Genomic DNA, 15,270 nt, shown 5'->3' with positions numbered 1-15,270 from the left:
CCTTCTAGGCCAACAGTAGGACAGATGGGATATCTTGGATATACAGTGGTCTTTTTCTCATCTATACTGACTTGATTAAAATTACAACTGGAAAAGAGAATGTGCAGCACCCAGAAACCCTTTTGAAGCCTGCAGTCTCAGACCAATTGTGTTATGTATAACACATTTTCCTTAGGACTCACAGAACGCTTCCTAGACTTTTGCTCAAGGTGGAGCCAACTAGATCCCATGACTTGCCATCTTAGGTGAGTTTTTTCGTAACACAGGATGTTATACTAAAGTAGGGGGTGACAGATAGTTTTGGCCTCTAAGCCACCATGTTCTTGGCTCATCTCATTTGTGGCTTTCCACTTGTTTTTCCTTTTACCTCTTCCGGTCAAAGTAACCTAATACCCTTTTTTTCAACCTTGATAATTCTGGTTTCTATATGATAGCATCCCAACTCTAATCAATGCGGCCCTACATGTTCATTTTATTTTCCTATGTAATTACAACTATTTTAAATGAACTCGATCCAGTTATTTTATATAATACGAAAAATTGTACCATCTTTCGCTCAACACTCATGGACCTGACACCATTACATTTTAGGGTGGCCTATTTAGTTTTCATTAATTTGACCCTAAGTATGTGAACTGTGATGTGTCTTTAGCAGATACTGCTTTTGTTTTAAATATTGGTGTGGATTATAGCTTTTGTCTTAGATGAAGGCCTAGAAGGGTGCTTACCATGTTGGATCTTCAGAGATCGTAAAGTGAAGAGGGGCATCTTTTAAGCTGAGTTACATCCCTAGATCTTAAAAACCCTGAAATTGTCCCCATTTCTCAATCTTGCAGTTTTTGTTGAGTAACTTTGAGTATGCAGTGTATTAGTTTCCCCTTCCTGTCATAACAAATGACATGAAATTTAGTTGCTTAAAACAACGCAAATTTGTTTTCCGACATTTCTGTAGTTCACAGGGCCAAAGTCAAGGTGTCAGCTGGGCTGCCTTTCCTGGAGGCACCAGAAGAGCATCCGTTCCCTTCCCTTTATGTTTTCTGTCGGTTTGTGGCCCGGATGCTAGCACCTACATCTCCTGCTTCCTTCTTCCATGTAAGGGCCCTTACGTTTACATTAAGCCAACCGGATAATCTAGGATGATCTCCCTGTTTTGAAGGCAGCGGATTAGCGGCCCTAAATCTTTGCCATATAAACTGCCATAATCACAGGGTCTGGTGGTTTGGACTTGGACGTCTTTTGGGGCTACCGCCTGCTAGACCTGGGCTTGAAATTTGGGGTTTTGATTCCTCTGCTTGACCTATTGCAAGCTAGGTTTCTTCAGCAGTATATCTTCTGTGGCCACCTCACTGTGTACATGTATTAGTACAGTAGACTGCTTGTAGTCTGCGGACTCCAGTGTCAACCCCCATTCACCCTTTACACACAAATAAGGTCTCCACAAGACTGATTTTTATGTTGCACATTTAAGGTCCAGTTACTTAGGATCTTCCATTGGCAAACCATACCTTACTCAAGCAGCCTTCCAGCCCTCCCCCTGCTCGTTTTTTTCTTCCCCAAGAAAATGCTCCCTCTGTTTCCTGTTAAACTGCTATCCTCACCAAGCCTGGCACATTTCCCTCCACCTTCCAATGCTAGTCTTGCCAAACTGCATTGTATTTTAGGAATTGGAGAAAGAACAGAAAAACCCTATAAGGTTGAATTGGGCCTCATTTAGTATTGATTCAGTGCAGGAATGTAACATTTTCGTTACAAATTCTCCAGACTGGAGACGCTACACTAAATCTGAAAACTGAAAAAAGTCATTGGAATGAAATCAGATGTGTCAACACTTTTGATCCTCACCAATTAATGGCTTAGTTGGTTTGAGCATAATTTTAATTAACTTTTGCTTCCATCACCACCCAATCTATTGCGAATGCTTGTCGTGGGCCTGGTTTGTATAAATGGGAGAGTTTTAGTCATGTGAAATAAGAAGGTAGTAAAAGCCAATCAATTCCAGTGAGGATTCTGGGAAGATGGTGGAGTGGGACACCCCAGGAATCTGTACCCCCCCCCCCCCATGTGGACAACAATTACGCTCATAGAACCTGTCTGATGTAACTATTTGGAACTCCAATCTCTTGAAGGCACAACTTCCAGGGGAAGACTTGAACAGTAAATTTTAGCTCTTCACACAGTGGCAGCTACTCATCCCCCACCCCTGGCCATGTGAGCATCTTGCCCACAACTTACAGGAACTAAGGTGGGTAAAAAGGACCCTGTCTTCCAAATGTTGGGCATCTGTGCTTTGCTGATTGCTAGTTTTGATCAAAGAGGTGCAGGCAGACAGGCATTCTCATTCTATCTCCCCCATTAATGCAATCCCCTTCCCCCACCCCACTCCCACCTCCAGGCTGAAGTGACTTTCAGGATATTTAAAGGGGCAGCACTCCACCCACCCACCTCCCACTGCCCTGACCTCAGTTTTGCTTTTCCCCTTTGGGGAGCCAGACTTTAAAGACTAGGACTTTGAAAAACAGCTGCATGTACAGGGAAAATTAGAAAGTGGCCATGAATGCCCAAGGAAAGGCTCAGAATAGACATAATACACTTTACACCTCAGGCTGATCCTCAGTGTAGAGCATACAATAATAAGACAGTAAATCCTAGGAAAGGAGGAGAAACTGATTTACACAGTTACACATTTTAGATTCAAATGTCCAGTGTTTCACAAAATATCATAAGATAGACAAACAGGAAAGTGTGACCCATTCAAAGGAAAAAACTTCAACAGAAACTGTCCCTGAGAAAGACTTAGTGGCAGATCTATTAGACAAAGACTCCAGAACGATGGACCTAAAGATGCTCAAAGGCCTAATGAGAAGTGGAGAAAGTCAACAAAATGATGTATGGACAAAATGGAAATACCAACAGGGTGATCAAAAACCTAAAAAGAAACCAAGAAGAAATTCTGGAGCTGAAAATACCACAACTGAGATGAAAAATTCACTAGAAGAATTCAAAGGCAGATTTGAGCAAACAAAAATCAGTGAACGTAAAGACAGGATGATGAAATTTATCCAGGCTGAGGAACAGAAAGAAAAGATTGAAGAAAAGCAAGCAGAACCTAAGAGACCTGTAGGACACCATCAAGTAGACGAACATACACTCTGTGGGTGTCCCAGGAGAAGAGGGAGAGAAAGGGGCAGAGCAAATATTCAAAGAAATAAATGGCTGAAAACTTCCCAAACATCCAGGAAGTTCTACAAACTCCAAGAAGTATGAACTCAGAAACACATTATAGTTGAAAGAAAAAGAATGAATCTTGTAAGCAGTAAGAAGAAAATCGTCACATACACAGGATCCTCAATGAGATTATGTGCAGATTTCTTATCAAAATTTATAGGCCAGAAGACACTGGATCAAAGTAAGAGTGCTAAAATAAAAAAACCTGTCAACCAAGAATCAAATATCTGGCAAACACAGTCCTCCAAAAGTGAGGAAGAAATCAAGACATTCCTAGAAAAAAAAAAAAAAAAAAAGCTCAGGGAGTTTGTGACCACTAGATATGTCCCACAGTAAATGTTCAGCAGAGTCCTGCAGGGACACTAGACACTACCTTGAAGCTGTATGGAGAAAGTAATATCTTCAAAAAGGTAAATGTATGGTCAATTATAGATGCTGGTATTATAACAATGGTTTGTAACTGTCCTTTTTTCTTAGCTAAGTGATTTCAGAGACTAATACATATAAAGAAAAAAATTATTATAAAACTAGTATTATTGTAACTTGGCTTTGTGACTCCAAGTCTTGTTTTCTCCATTACTCAGGAGACTACTGCATTTAGAAGAATTAGTTTTGGTTTGGGGACATACAGTGTATAAAGTTGTAATTTTGTGGCATCAACAACGTAAAGGGGGAGGGATAGAGTTGTAAGAGAGCAGAGTTTTTGTATGCTTATTCAACTTAGGCTGCTACAAATTCAAATTAGAATGTTATAACTTTAAGATGTTGATCCCCATGGTAACCACAAAGAAAATTGCTGTAGATTTCATGCAAAAGGAAATAAAGAATTCAAACATTTTACTTTTAAAAATCAACTAAATGTAAAAGCGAAAAATACAGGAATGAGGGGAAGAAATCTGGACAAACTTTCAATATGCCCTATGAGCTATAGAGCATACGGGAAACAAATAGCACAATGTCTCATCTAGTGGATCAGACAGAGACTTTCCACCTCAGCAAGAAAGAACTGGATGATAAACTGAGGACAGTTCACGAGCCCCCTTATAGGTGGGAAAATGGTGGGGGGCAGGACCTCAGAGGGTTTTGCTGGTGCGAAGGGGCTCTTCTCTTCTGCCAAGCAGAGCTGGCTCTGCTAAATGACCATCTCAAATTCACAGCCAGCAGAGTGAGGCAGGCAGGAACTGACAGGGTCTGCTGACTCCACAGTGCCTGGCACGTTGTAGGCACTCAATAAATGCTAGTTGAATACATGAGTGAATGGACTTTCCACACACATGCAAGTGAAAGGCTACCAGGAACCTGATGCTGGCCAGCTGAGTCCCTTTATGCGATGTATCATGACAACACAAAGCCAATCATCTTCCAGTCTTGTTTGCTCCTGCTAAGGAGGAGGCAGAGGGCACTTTGCTTGGAACAGGATTCCTGAGTAAAGGTCACCTGCTCTTGCTGGTGAAGAAAAAAGCAGGAGTGGTAAGCATAGAAACCAGCCTGATCTTGGATACTCTTTGTGTTTGTGGAACTGCAAAAGGAACCCATGACTTCTCTCCTGCCCTATATTATGTATGAGACTGGAAGCCAGGCTCCCTCTCCATGCAAGGACTCCCACCATCTGACTGTTAACAAAACTGAGGTAAGGCACCAGCAAAGCTAAGGACCAACTTTGTTGGACATTATAGCTTTAATGCTTGATAAGCACACACTTACTCTCCTGCTGAGGATAATGAGCATAGTGGTTGAGAGCTTGGGCTGTGCATTCAGACAGACCTACATCTTCATCTTCAGACAGACCTGCCTTCATCACTTAATGTGTGTGTATATGTGTGTGCATGCCTGAATGTGAGCTTGAGTGAGTTGTTATCCTCATAGGCAAAGTGGGATAGATTGCAGGACCTACCACATAAGGTTATTATGGAATAAGACAGCATAAAGTGCTCAGAGCACTTAGTAAATGTTAGATGCCACTGTTACTCATACGTTAATTGAATTGTGCAAATGAGAATTTTCACCACTGGTAGGGAAAGTAATATTGAAGGATGAAGATTTTATGGCTTACCTCCTCTTGGCAACGTATTGCAGGCCTTTGGGGATTTCTTTCTATCAAACATCTGAATTACAAATAGCCAACACGTAACCACCATGAAAATATCCAATGGCGGACTCCCACCCTGGAGTCATAGCTGATGTCAGAGCTCTAGTGGGCAAGACATCTGATTCCCCACACACCATGTGAGTGTAAGTCACCATGTAAGTGAGGCATTGGGTCCTGCTTAAAACTCAACCCAGGCACTACTTCCTCACCGAGGAAGCCTTTCTTGCTTCCAGGCTGGGCAAGACACCTTTTCCAAGACTCCTAGACACCTATTGTTGCTGACTTTTACTGGAGTGTTTCCCTCTTCTTGAGGGCAGAGACTTGCATGTCATATTCCTGGAAGTAGCATTTTCTCAAATATTTGTTGAGGAGTAGAGGATTGGGCATTCTTTGCTACCCAGCATTTTCCCATGGACACCGTGCTACCTATCAGTTATTTTTGAACCTGGCTGCACATTAGAATCACCTGGAAAGCTTTATGGGGCACCTGCGTGGCTCAGTCGGTTAAGCCTCTGACTTTGGCTCCAGTCATGATCTCGCAGTTCATGAGTTCAAGCCCCACATTGGGCTCTGTGCTGACAGCTCAGAGCCTGGAGCCTGCTTCAGATTCTGTGTCTCCCTCTCTCTCTCTGCCCCTCCCTTGCTCATGCTCTGTCTCTCTCAAAATGAATAAATAATAAATTTTTTTTTAATAAGAAAAAAAATCACCTGGAAAGCTTTAAAAACTACTGGTTCCTGGGCCCCATTCCAGGCCAGTGAAATCTGGGTATAGAACACAGGCTTGGGTGTTTTCCAGAGTCTCACATGTTTCCAAATACAGTCACAATTGAGACCCAGCCTTATAAACCATGAATGCTAAGCCCTCAGGCTTACCCATAGCCCAGCCAGCCCACCCTCGTGGAGCTATTGGGGAACACAGGAGTAGGAGCAAGTGACTGTGCCCATTGTGAATCACATTCGTAGTAAAGCAGGAATGTCCTGTCATGTAATTTTAGTTTTAAAACAATATCTAAACAAGCAGAGAAAAAGCCAAAGGAGTTAAATTCTTTATTTATTTTTTTTTCAACGTTTATTTATTTTTGGGACAGAGAGAGACAGAGCATGAACGGGGGAGGGTCAGAGAGAGAGGGAGACACAGAATCAGAAACAGGCTCCAGGCTCTGAGCCATCAGCCCAGAGCCTGACGCGGGGCTCGAACTCCCGGACCGCGAGATCGTGACCTGGCTGAAGTCGGACGCTTAACCGACTGCGCCACCCAGGCGCCCCAGGAGTTCAATTCTTTAAATTGTGGTCCACGAGGGGTGCCTGTTTGGCTCAGTCTGAAATCCGACTCGATTTCAGCTCAGGTCATGGCTTGTGAGTCTGAGCCCGAGTCAGTACTTGAAGTCTGTGGTTAAAAAATTACATTTGTTCCCAGTGGGGAACTCTACTGCCCATGTTTCACCTTTGGAGCTTCCTGTCATTAGTGAAGCCATGTTTGCCAGAGGAGAAGCACAGAGGGGAGGCTGGGCGGAAAGATGGCAGCCTCTGCTGGTCTCACCCAGCCTCTTCCACTCTAAACGGGTGGGATTTCCTCTGGACAGAATTCAAGGCAAGCAGAAAGTATCATGAGACTACACAACTTTCCAGACGTTTCTCATGTTTAAGGGATGTAGATTTTCCTGTATCATTTCTTAAGTAGTAAGCTGGAGGAGGGATGGCATTTAAGGGTTTGGGTGAGCAAACAAATGGCAGAAAGAACCAGTAATTTGGTACAGCAAAGGCCTGGTGTAAGATCTCTTTCCCTTATGGGTTGGCTGGTCTTTGGCACATCACATGGTTTGTCTGCAACACACCTGAATGATAATACTGCTTCTAAGATGAGTTCAAGGACACACAGGAGGAGGTTTGAGAGACAGTTTAGGAACACAGAGAAGGGTGTGAGCTTGAGGTCACAGAATGATTTCCAAAAGGCTAAAAAAGCAGAATGAATGTGGTTTAGACTTAATCAGATTGTGAGTACAGAATGAGCAAATGAGCCAGTTCCCAAAGGAGAATTTGGGGAACAACAGTGTATTTAGTGAAGGCTGAAATAGCAGCTGAAAATCTGTTTTTTATCAAGTTTATTTCCCAATTTCAGTCATTTTTCATACAATTAAATATTTCTACTTGCTATTGACTAAGAAATAAACATATAGATTAGTTGCCAGGCAGAATCGTTTTTAGCAATATATATTTGACTAGTAAATATGTGTAAAATGTTTGGTAGTAGTACAGAACAAAATTAAAGGGTTTATTGATTAGTTTTTAAATAAATTAACTATTCCTAAAGCCCAATACTAGAGTTTCATATACTCATGTACTGCTATTTACTGAAGCAACATAGCTCCCATTATCATATTCTCTGCTTCACAAATTCCTCTAAGTTTAGCTACACATTATACTGCATTACCTTAGGTAGTAAGAAACAGACTGTTAGCTCTACATAAGTTTAATCTTCACTTTACTGCATTTAGTAATCTCTTAAGATGTGTTCCTGATTCCTTTGTATAAATTGGTCCTCATTTTGAGACATAAATTTCACATTTATTTGAATTGAAAACAAAGTTATGGGGCACCTGTCCGGCTCAGTCAGTGGAATATGTGACTCTTTATCCCTGGTTTGTGGTTTCAAACCCCATGTTGGGTGTAAAGTTTACTTAAAACTCTTGGGGGCACCTGGGTGGTTCAGTCGGTTAAGCGTCTCTTAGTTTCAGCTCAGATCATGATCTCACGGGTCCATGAGTTGGAGCCCTGTGTCTAGCTCCACGCTGAGAGCATGAAACCTGCTTGGGATTCTCCCTCTCTCCCTCTCTCTGCACCTCCCCGCTTGCTCTCTCTCACTCTCTCTCTCAAAATAAATAAACTTAAAAAAAAAAAAACAAAGTTATACTTTTCTGAGAAAATAAGCCTGATTTTGACTCATTGGTCTAAAAACAAAGACTAATTGGCAGAGGTTACATGGTGACTATTTTTCATAAATTGCATTAATTAAATCTACAATCCAAGGCTTTCGTAAACTCTCTGTAAAAATATTGTACTGACAAACATGTACTGAAATTACTGCCTTGAACTCCACCCACCAAGTTTTCTTGAATAGATCAGATTAAACTGTTTACCTCTAAGAATGAAAGGGTAGCAGGTGTGATTAGTAGTTATTTGATAAGTCCTGGTAAAGTCTTCTTCTGTGCCTGCTTCCCAGGAACAGAAAATTAATGAGTCTACTGATTGAATAACAAATCCTTTTAAAAGTCAGGTCTTTGGGGTGCCTGGGTGGCTCAGTCAGTTGAGCACTTCGGCTCAGGTCATGATCTCACAGTTCGTGGGTTCAAGCCCCGAATCGGGCTCTGTGCTGACAGCTCAGAGCCTGGAGCCTGCTTTAGATTCTGTGTCTCCCTCTCTCTCTGCCCCTCCCTTGTTCATGCTTTGTCTGTCTCTCTCTCTCAAAAACAAACATTAAAAAAGTTAAATAAATAAATAAATAAGGCAGGTCTTTGCTTTCAGTAAGATTGAGAGGATTATCAGATGGTAAACCCTCAGAAGTAATTTGTGATTATAGATAACTGGAACATTTGGTGTATAACTTGAAAGAAATTTAAAGAATTAGGTGGAATTTTTATAACAAGACCCCTCTGCTCCCTCATACATCAACACAGTCTCAGCAATTAGACCCATAAAAATGAAAAACGGAAGAGGACAAGGTATTCTTTCAATTCGTCTGTGAACATATGAACCAACTGGAAAAAAAATCCCCATCTGAGATGAATTTTCTTTTTAACATTTTATTACTGGAAATTTTAAACATTCACAGGAGAGAGAGTAATAACATGGACCCATACCAGCTTCAGCAGTTGCCAATATGCTGCTGTTGTCAGTTCACAGAGGGACATTGTACCTTCTCTGCTTAGGTCTTCGTCAGGCTGCTATAGCAGACCACCACTGACTGGCTCCCATGGTGGGCAACACCTGTGCCAGAATGTGTGTGTCTGCTTCTTTGGGCAGGTTACCTGGAAGTCATGGATGGATTCTCTCTGCCTGGAATAAGAAATGACCCTCCCAAGAGAGGTGAGGAGCCCCCCACAGATTTCCTGCTGAACGAGCAGCAGCAGGGCAAGTACGGGCTGCGGTGGAGGGGATGCAGGGTGCATGTGGCATTTTCAAGTCACCTTGGGCATCATGGCTGCTCCTTCCTCCCTCTTTAAAGAAAGCCCTTGTTCTTGGCACTAGAGGCCTGGCTCATGGATATGAGGGAAGCCAGGGCGTGTCCCACTTGGCTGAACTTGTACAGGCTGACTGTGGTTTGCAGCAGCCCCCAGGAGAGCTGCAGAGCATCCATGGGACCTCCTGTCTAGGACCTGATAGGGGTCCTCCATGGGCCACATGGTCAGATGCTTTTCTTTCCTGAGAGTGTCCCAGAGTGGAACCAACAAAGGGTGAATTGACTTGTTCACTCATTTAAAAGTGCCTACTCTGTGTCAGAACCAGTGTTAGGCTCTGGAATATGAAATGAATGAAGCAGCTTGCTTCTGTGGTGTTCAAAGGCAGAGGGGAGTGGTAACAGAAAAACTAGTGCTATGAGGGGATAAGTGGACACTGAGTTGATTCCTTTTTTTTTTTTTTTTTTTAATGTTTATTTTTGAGAGAGAGTGTGTGTGTGCACAAGCAGGGGAGCGGCAGAGAGAGAGAGAGAGAGAGAGAGAGAGAGAGAGGAAGATACAGAATCTGAAACAGGCTCCAGGTAAGCTGTCAGCACAGAGTCCGACACAGATCTGGAACTGGGGAATGGCAAGATCATGACCTGAGCCGAAGTCAGACGCTTAACTGACTGAACCACCCTGGTGCCCCAACACTGAATTGATTCTTAAATGAAGAGTGAGTTTCCTAGGGAAATCTGGGTACTTGGGGCACTAGGGAGACTGGTCCATAGCAGGTGGCTCACACCCTTAGGTGCAGGTGGAGCCTGGGAGCCTTGTGGGATTAGAAGGTCTGCATGGGGCTCAAGCTGCTGTACTCTCCAACAAGTGAGGGTACAAGGGAGAGGCATCTCAGTAGCTAAGGGGACAGCCACCTCAGCAGGAAACAAGGACACAAAGAGGTGACTGTTGAGGCAGCATGTGTGTGTTGGACACAGCAAGGGGCAGGAAGGATGCTACTGAGGCACAGGTCATCTCAGATTACTCAGGTTCACAGCAGTACCGTCCCTAAAGTGACCCCAACTGGTGACACCCTTGCTGGTCCCTTGTGTCCTCTACTTGAGACAGTCAACTCCACAGTTGCTCCCAAGATGTCAGTGAGCTGGGTTCCTGCGGCATACTGGCCCCTGAATCTTGCCAACGGAGACACAGCCTTGCCAACAGAGTCAAGCTTGTGGATCTTTGCCAATCTGCAGTAAATGCCTACAGAAAGAAAAGTCCCATAACAAACGTGTAGGTTCTCACAAGGTCCTTCGAGTGTAGCTAACCTCCTGGCTGGTGGAGGATCTCTGATCTGTGGAATTATTCTAGTCTAGAAATTGGTTGAAGGGACATGTCTCTACCTGATTGTTACTCAAGTCAGGCCTATATTCACAAGATCTGACATAGGTTTTAACTACGCAAACCAAGCAGGAATCTAGTGGGCAGTTTATCCTTTTCAAACCTAGGCACTTGGTAATCAGTCACCCCCAGAATTATCTGGGGCAGGGCCATTCTGATCACTACACTGGCCCTATTGCCTGCTATGTTCAGCTTCCTGGCTTGACACTAAACTCCTGAGTCTTCCTTTCCCATTTAAGCCAGGGTACCTGTATTAGTTGCCTCTGGCTGCCATGACAAATGGCCACAAGTGTAGTGCCTTAAAAGCACAGAAATTTATTCTGTTATAGTTCTAGAGGCTGAACCCACCATCAGTATAAGCAGGGCTTGTTCCCACTGGAGGCTCTGGGGGACAGTCTGATCTTGGCCTCCTCCAACTTGTGGGGGCTGGGCTTCCTTGGCTCGTAACAGCATCTGCACATCACCTTCTCTGCATACCTGGGTGTAAAATCTTTCCCTGCCTCCCCCTCTCAGATCCTGAATTTAATCACGTGTACAAAGACCCTTTTTCTCCCCAGGCTCCAAAGACTAGGATGTGGACATCTCTTGTGGCCATCCTCCAGCCCACTCCAGAGTCCACCTTAAATGTGATGGGAATTTTTGGCCTCTCAACTTCACTTGGCCACCACTGAGTTTAGGCCCCTAGTAGCCAGTCGAGCAAACAACTAGAACTTCTCCTTTGTTTAAACCAACACACTATCCATGAATTCAATCCAACTTAGTATCATTTTCTTTCTTCTCTAGACTCCTGCACTCAGAATCTATTCTTTCATTTGTTCCCCTCATTTTGGCTGACATGAATTCTTAAAGGGCTGTGTTCTTTTTGTGTGGAAGCCAAGTTGTTCCAGTATCAACTTTGTTATTGGCTACTTCAGGTCTGAAAACAGTGGTGGCATGGGGAGAAACATAAGATCTGTTTCCTTGGGGATGGGACAGCATGGGAGTAACAGTGGGTCTGGGTGTTGGTGAGCCTGTCAAAGACTCCTAAATACCTCCATTCTGGTTCAGAGGACACTCTTTCTGTGTTACTGAACCGTCACATATGTGGCTATTTCAACCCTGTTTTACCCGTTGCATAGCAACTCTCAGGGCTTATGTTTTAAGAATTCAGGTTATTTTGTTTGCTGCTTACATTGCAATTCAGGACTGTTAGAAATCACCACCCGACACTACAATCTTGCATTGCTTTTGCCTTTCACATTGTTCCGTGGTGATCGCAATGGAGCAAACCTGAACAAATCCACAACAGATAGTTGATACCAGGTCACCACAGGTGATTAGCCACTTTCCACCACAGGGTATGGGCTGCCAGATTCTTTTTGCTGGATACTAATGGTATCTCTGCTCAGGCCAGTGTAACTTCTTCCTTCAGCTTTCCCTGTGTTACTTTTGCCTCTAACTCCCTCCCTGTTTGTCAGTTTTCCTTTAGAGTTCTTGGTTTTAAGCAACAGAAACCAATCCTAGTTGACTTAAGCAGAGAAGGGAAATTATTGGAAGGATCTCAAGTAGCCCAGAGAATGAACTTGAAGCCTGGAGAATGAGCTGAGGCTCAGAACCAACAGACCAGGTGCAGTGTAGTGAGCACGTACTGGGTCCCTGGGGAAGCACCACTGCCCTCCCACTGGGTGCCATTATCCCCACCACCACAGGCTGCTGCCTTGGATGGCCTGATTGTGCCTGCCTCTGCATCACTCTTGAGTCAGGATCATGACGTCAAGCTCTGACTTCCTGTTGCCAGGAGCAAGGGACCCCAAATAGATCAGTGTACTTGGGGAGAAGATGATTGATTAAAAGGTACATTTCCTTGTCCACACTTTATTTCAGTCCTTACGCCAGTGAACTGTAATGGTCTATTCATCCACTTGTGTGGATTTTCCTGGCAAACAGAGAGCTCATTATCAGCACAAGTCCTATGCTTTGTAACATGAGCATGTGGCATCTGTCCCCGGCACAGCATACACACCCAGACAAGTGGGTCGTCACTGAAGGAATAAAGTAAGTGTGTAGGCTGTAAAGCTGCCCTTGGCAGGTGAGGGTTTGTGTCTGTGGTGTGGAAGGGGGAGATGCAGTCATGTCTCTTATTCCTCACATCTTAGAAGCAGCACAAGACGGTTACTGAAATGTGTATTAAGTGGAAATGCTAGGTTCTAGGAAAACCTGGATGACTTCACATTTTTCTAAATATTTCTTGATTAATTTGCAAAAGTTGCAAGAGGAACCACAGCTTTATCACATTACGACCTATCAATTGGTTGTCCGTTAGAACCTCGAGCCTTTGGGGTTTTCTCTTCATAGTCGTTTGTAAGTGGAAGTAATGGCTGTGTGCTGCTGGGGCCTCTGGGTCTGATAGGCAGTATGGTGGGGTTTCTCAAGGCTTCAGAACCACCTTGAGGATAAGAGCTGAGACCTAAATTATCAGTAGTTCTTAGGCAGCACTTGAGAATGTGCATTTCTGACAAGTCCTCTAGGAGCTGCTGGGGGTGGGGTATCACACTGTTGTACAAAGAGTGGATTTCCTTGGGGTGAATGAAAGCTTTCTCACACATTAAAACAAAACAAAACCTTTCGTCCAGGGTCAGATTTGTGTGCAATAGAAACAGTCACTCAAACTGTTTACACAAGGGACACCCCCCTCACCTAACAGAAGCCCACAGGAGGTGGGCAGTTCGACCACCGCGGTCAGGAGCCCGGGGTCCTCTGCATTTGGCTCTGTGTGAAGGCTGACTACCCTTGGGCCTCTTTGGCCACATACGGGAGGATAGAGTTAGGTCTGCCCTGTTCCCTCCCTGCACTCACTGACATCATGTGCCCATCACCTGACCAGTGACAGCCAGCAGGCCCAGGCCCAGAGCAGACTGGCCGCGTCTGGGGTCTGCCCTGGTCAGAAGGAAGCAGGCTGCTGGGGGATCTGCTTGGAAGAAGGAAGGTGACAGGAATCACATGGCTACTTGGCAATGGAGAGAAAATACATATCATTATCTGTCACTTAAGGTGACAGTTTTTGCCTAGAATATTGAATCACTCCATTTTATGTTTATGGCAAGATAATGGTGACAACAATTTAGTGCTGGGTTACAAAGAGCCTAATGTATGACACTGACAGCTTTTTAAAAGTTGTTCCTTTGAGGATCTGACAAACATTTCATATAGACCATTCCATAGAAAGAAAGAGTATGATCTTGCTTATTCATAATATCAGGGAGACTAATTTAGGGGCCATGGATGGTCACTAGAGCAACAGTGTCATATCAACACTCAACATGGATTTCAGATGAAGGGTTTCTGATCTAGACAATCTGGTTCTGGCACTTATGACCTGGAAGATTCGAGGAAGACCCTACCTTTTAGGGGTTTCAGCTCCTTGTATGTTTAAGGAAGGGTGTGAGCCCTGAGGATGCAGGGACTAGTCTGCTGTGTTCACTGCTTATGCCCGACACCTACAAAAGTGCCTGCCCCACAGAGGCGCTTGGAGAGAATGTGACGAAGGAATGCAGGAACCTCCCAGAGTGGTTACACTGCCTCTTCAAAGGACTGTTGTCAGACTACAAGTAACGAGCATCATAAATGTGAGATGCTGTTACTTCACTTGAGGGACACTGGAATTCCTTAATGATGCCCATCTTTTCAGTAGGAATATGGCTTTGTTACAAAGATAGGTATACCCTCTGTGAAGAAGCACAGGTGCTCCTCAAATCAAGTGATGTTTTTTGAGAGTGTGTGGGACTGAGTTGGCCTATTATAACCTGGTCTGTCTCTGCCTGTGTCTACCCGTCTCTGTCTCTCTCTCTCACTGATGTTTAGGGCAGATGCACAATGTGTTTGGGAAAGAAGTATCATTGGATTATTCTTTGAATCTGCGTCATGGAAAATTTGATTTGTTAATTCACATGCCTGACAACATAATGCTACAGATCTTCTCTTTTCTTGATTTGGATGACATTGGGCAGCTCTCAAAAACCTGCAAAAAATTCCAAAAGGTAAGGCCTTAAAATTATACACACACACACACACACACACACATGCACACATGCACACACACACACACACATGTGTGTGCATGTATTTTTTACTGGTAAATATTACACAGAATTTCAAAGAGAAAGGGCATGATTTAGAAAACCTTAACTTCATGTAATGACGCACTGGATTTTGGCAATGATAAAATATGTTTTACTTACAGCCTAAGAAACTGGTTAAGTTATGCTCAAGAGGAAAAAGTAGCACCAAGAAAGAAAGATAAAGTGGTCTTTTGTAAAATATAAGGTCAATGAGCACTGTAGGCAAAACTATTCTAACAAAAGGAAATACATCATGCTGCATTTCAAGGTAAATGGTGTTAAAACACACATATTTAAGAGAATGTTA

The 15,270-nt window shown here is 43.6% G+C and overlaps 1 protein-coding gene across 5 annotated transcripts in view; it reads right to left on the bottom strand.

Moving 5' to 3' along the window:
- Positions 1-10,501: 10,501 nt before the first annotated feature.
- Positions 10,502-15,270, bottom strand: part of UPF3A (UPF3A regulator of nonsense mediated mRNA decay) — a 33,830-nt gene continuing 29,061 nt past the window's right edge. For 2 of the 5 annotated variants that reach the window (XM_045482865.1, XM_045482873.1), the window contains exon 12: positions 10,502-10,728. In XM_045482865.1, coding sequence (XP_045338821.1) covers positions 10,517-10,728 — 212 coding nt within the window. In that variant the 3' untranslated portion in view covers positions 10,502-10,516. Of the gene's footprint in view, positions 10,729-12,704; positions 14,864-15,270 lie in introns of those variants that run through there. The other 3 variants (XM_045482900.1, XM_045482880.1, XM_045482890.1) reach the window with 3 other exon arrangements.

Source organism: Leopardus geoffroyi, chromosome A1, assembly GCF_018350155.1.
Source record: "Leopardus geoffroyi isolate Oge1 chromosome A1, O.geoffroyi_Oge1_pat1.0, whole genome shotgun sequence".
Taxonomy (NCBI): domain Eukaryota; kingdom Metazoa; phylum Chordata; class Mammalia; order Carnivora; family Felidae; genus Leopardus; species Leopardus geoffroyi.
The sequence above is the reverse complement of the archived record's forward strand: the minus strand, read 5'-3'. Positions and strand labels throughout refer to the sequence as shown.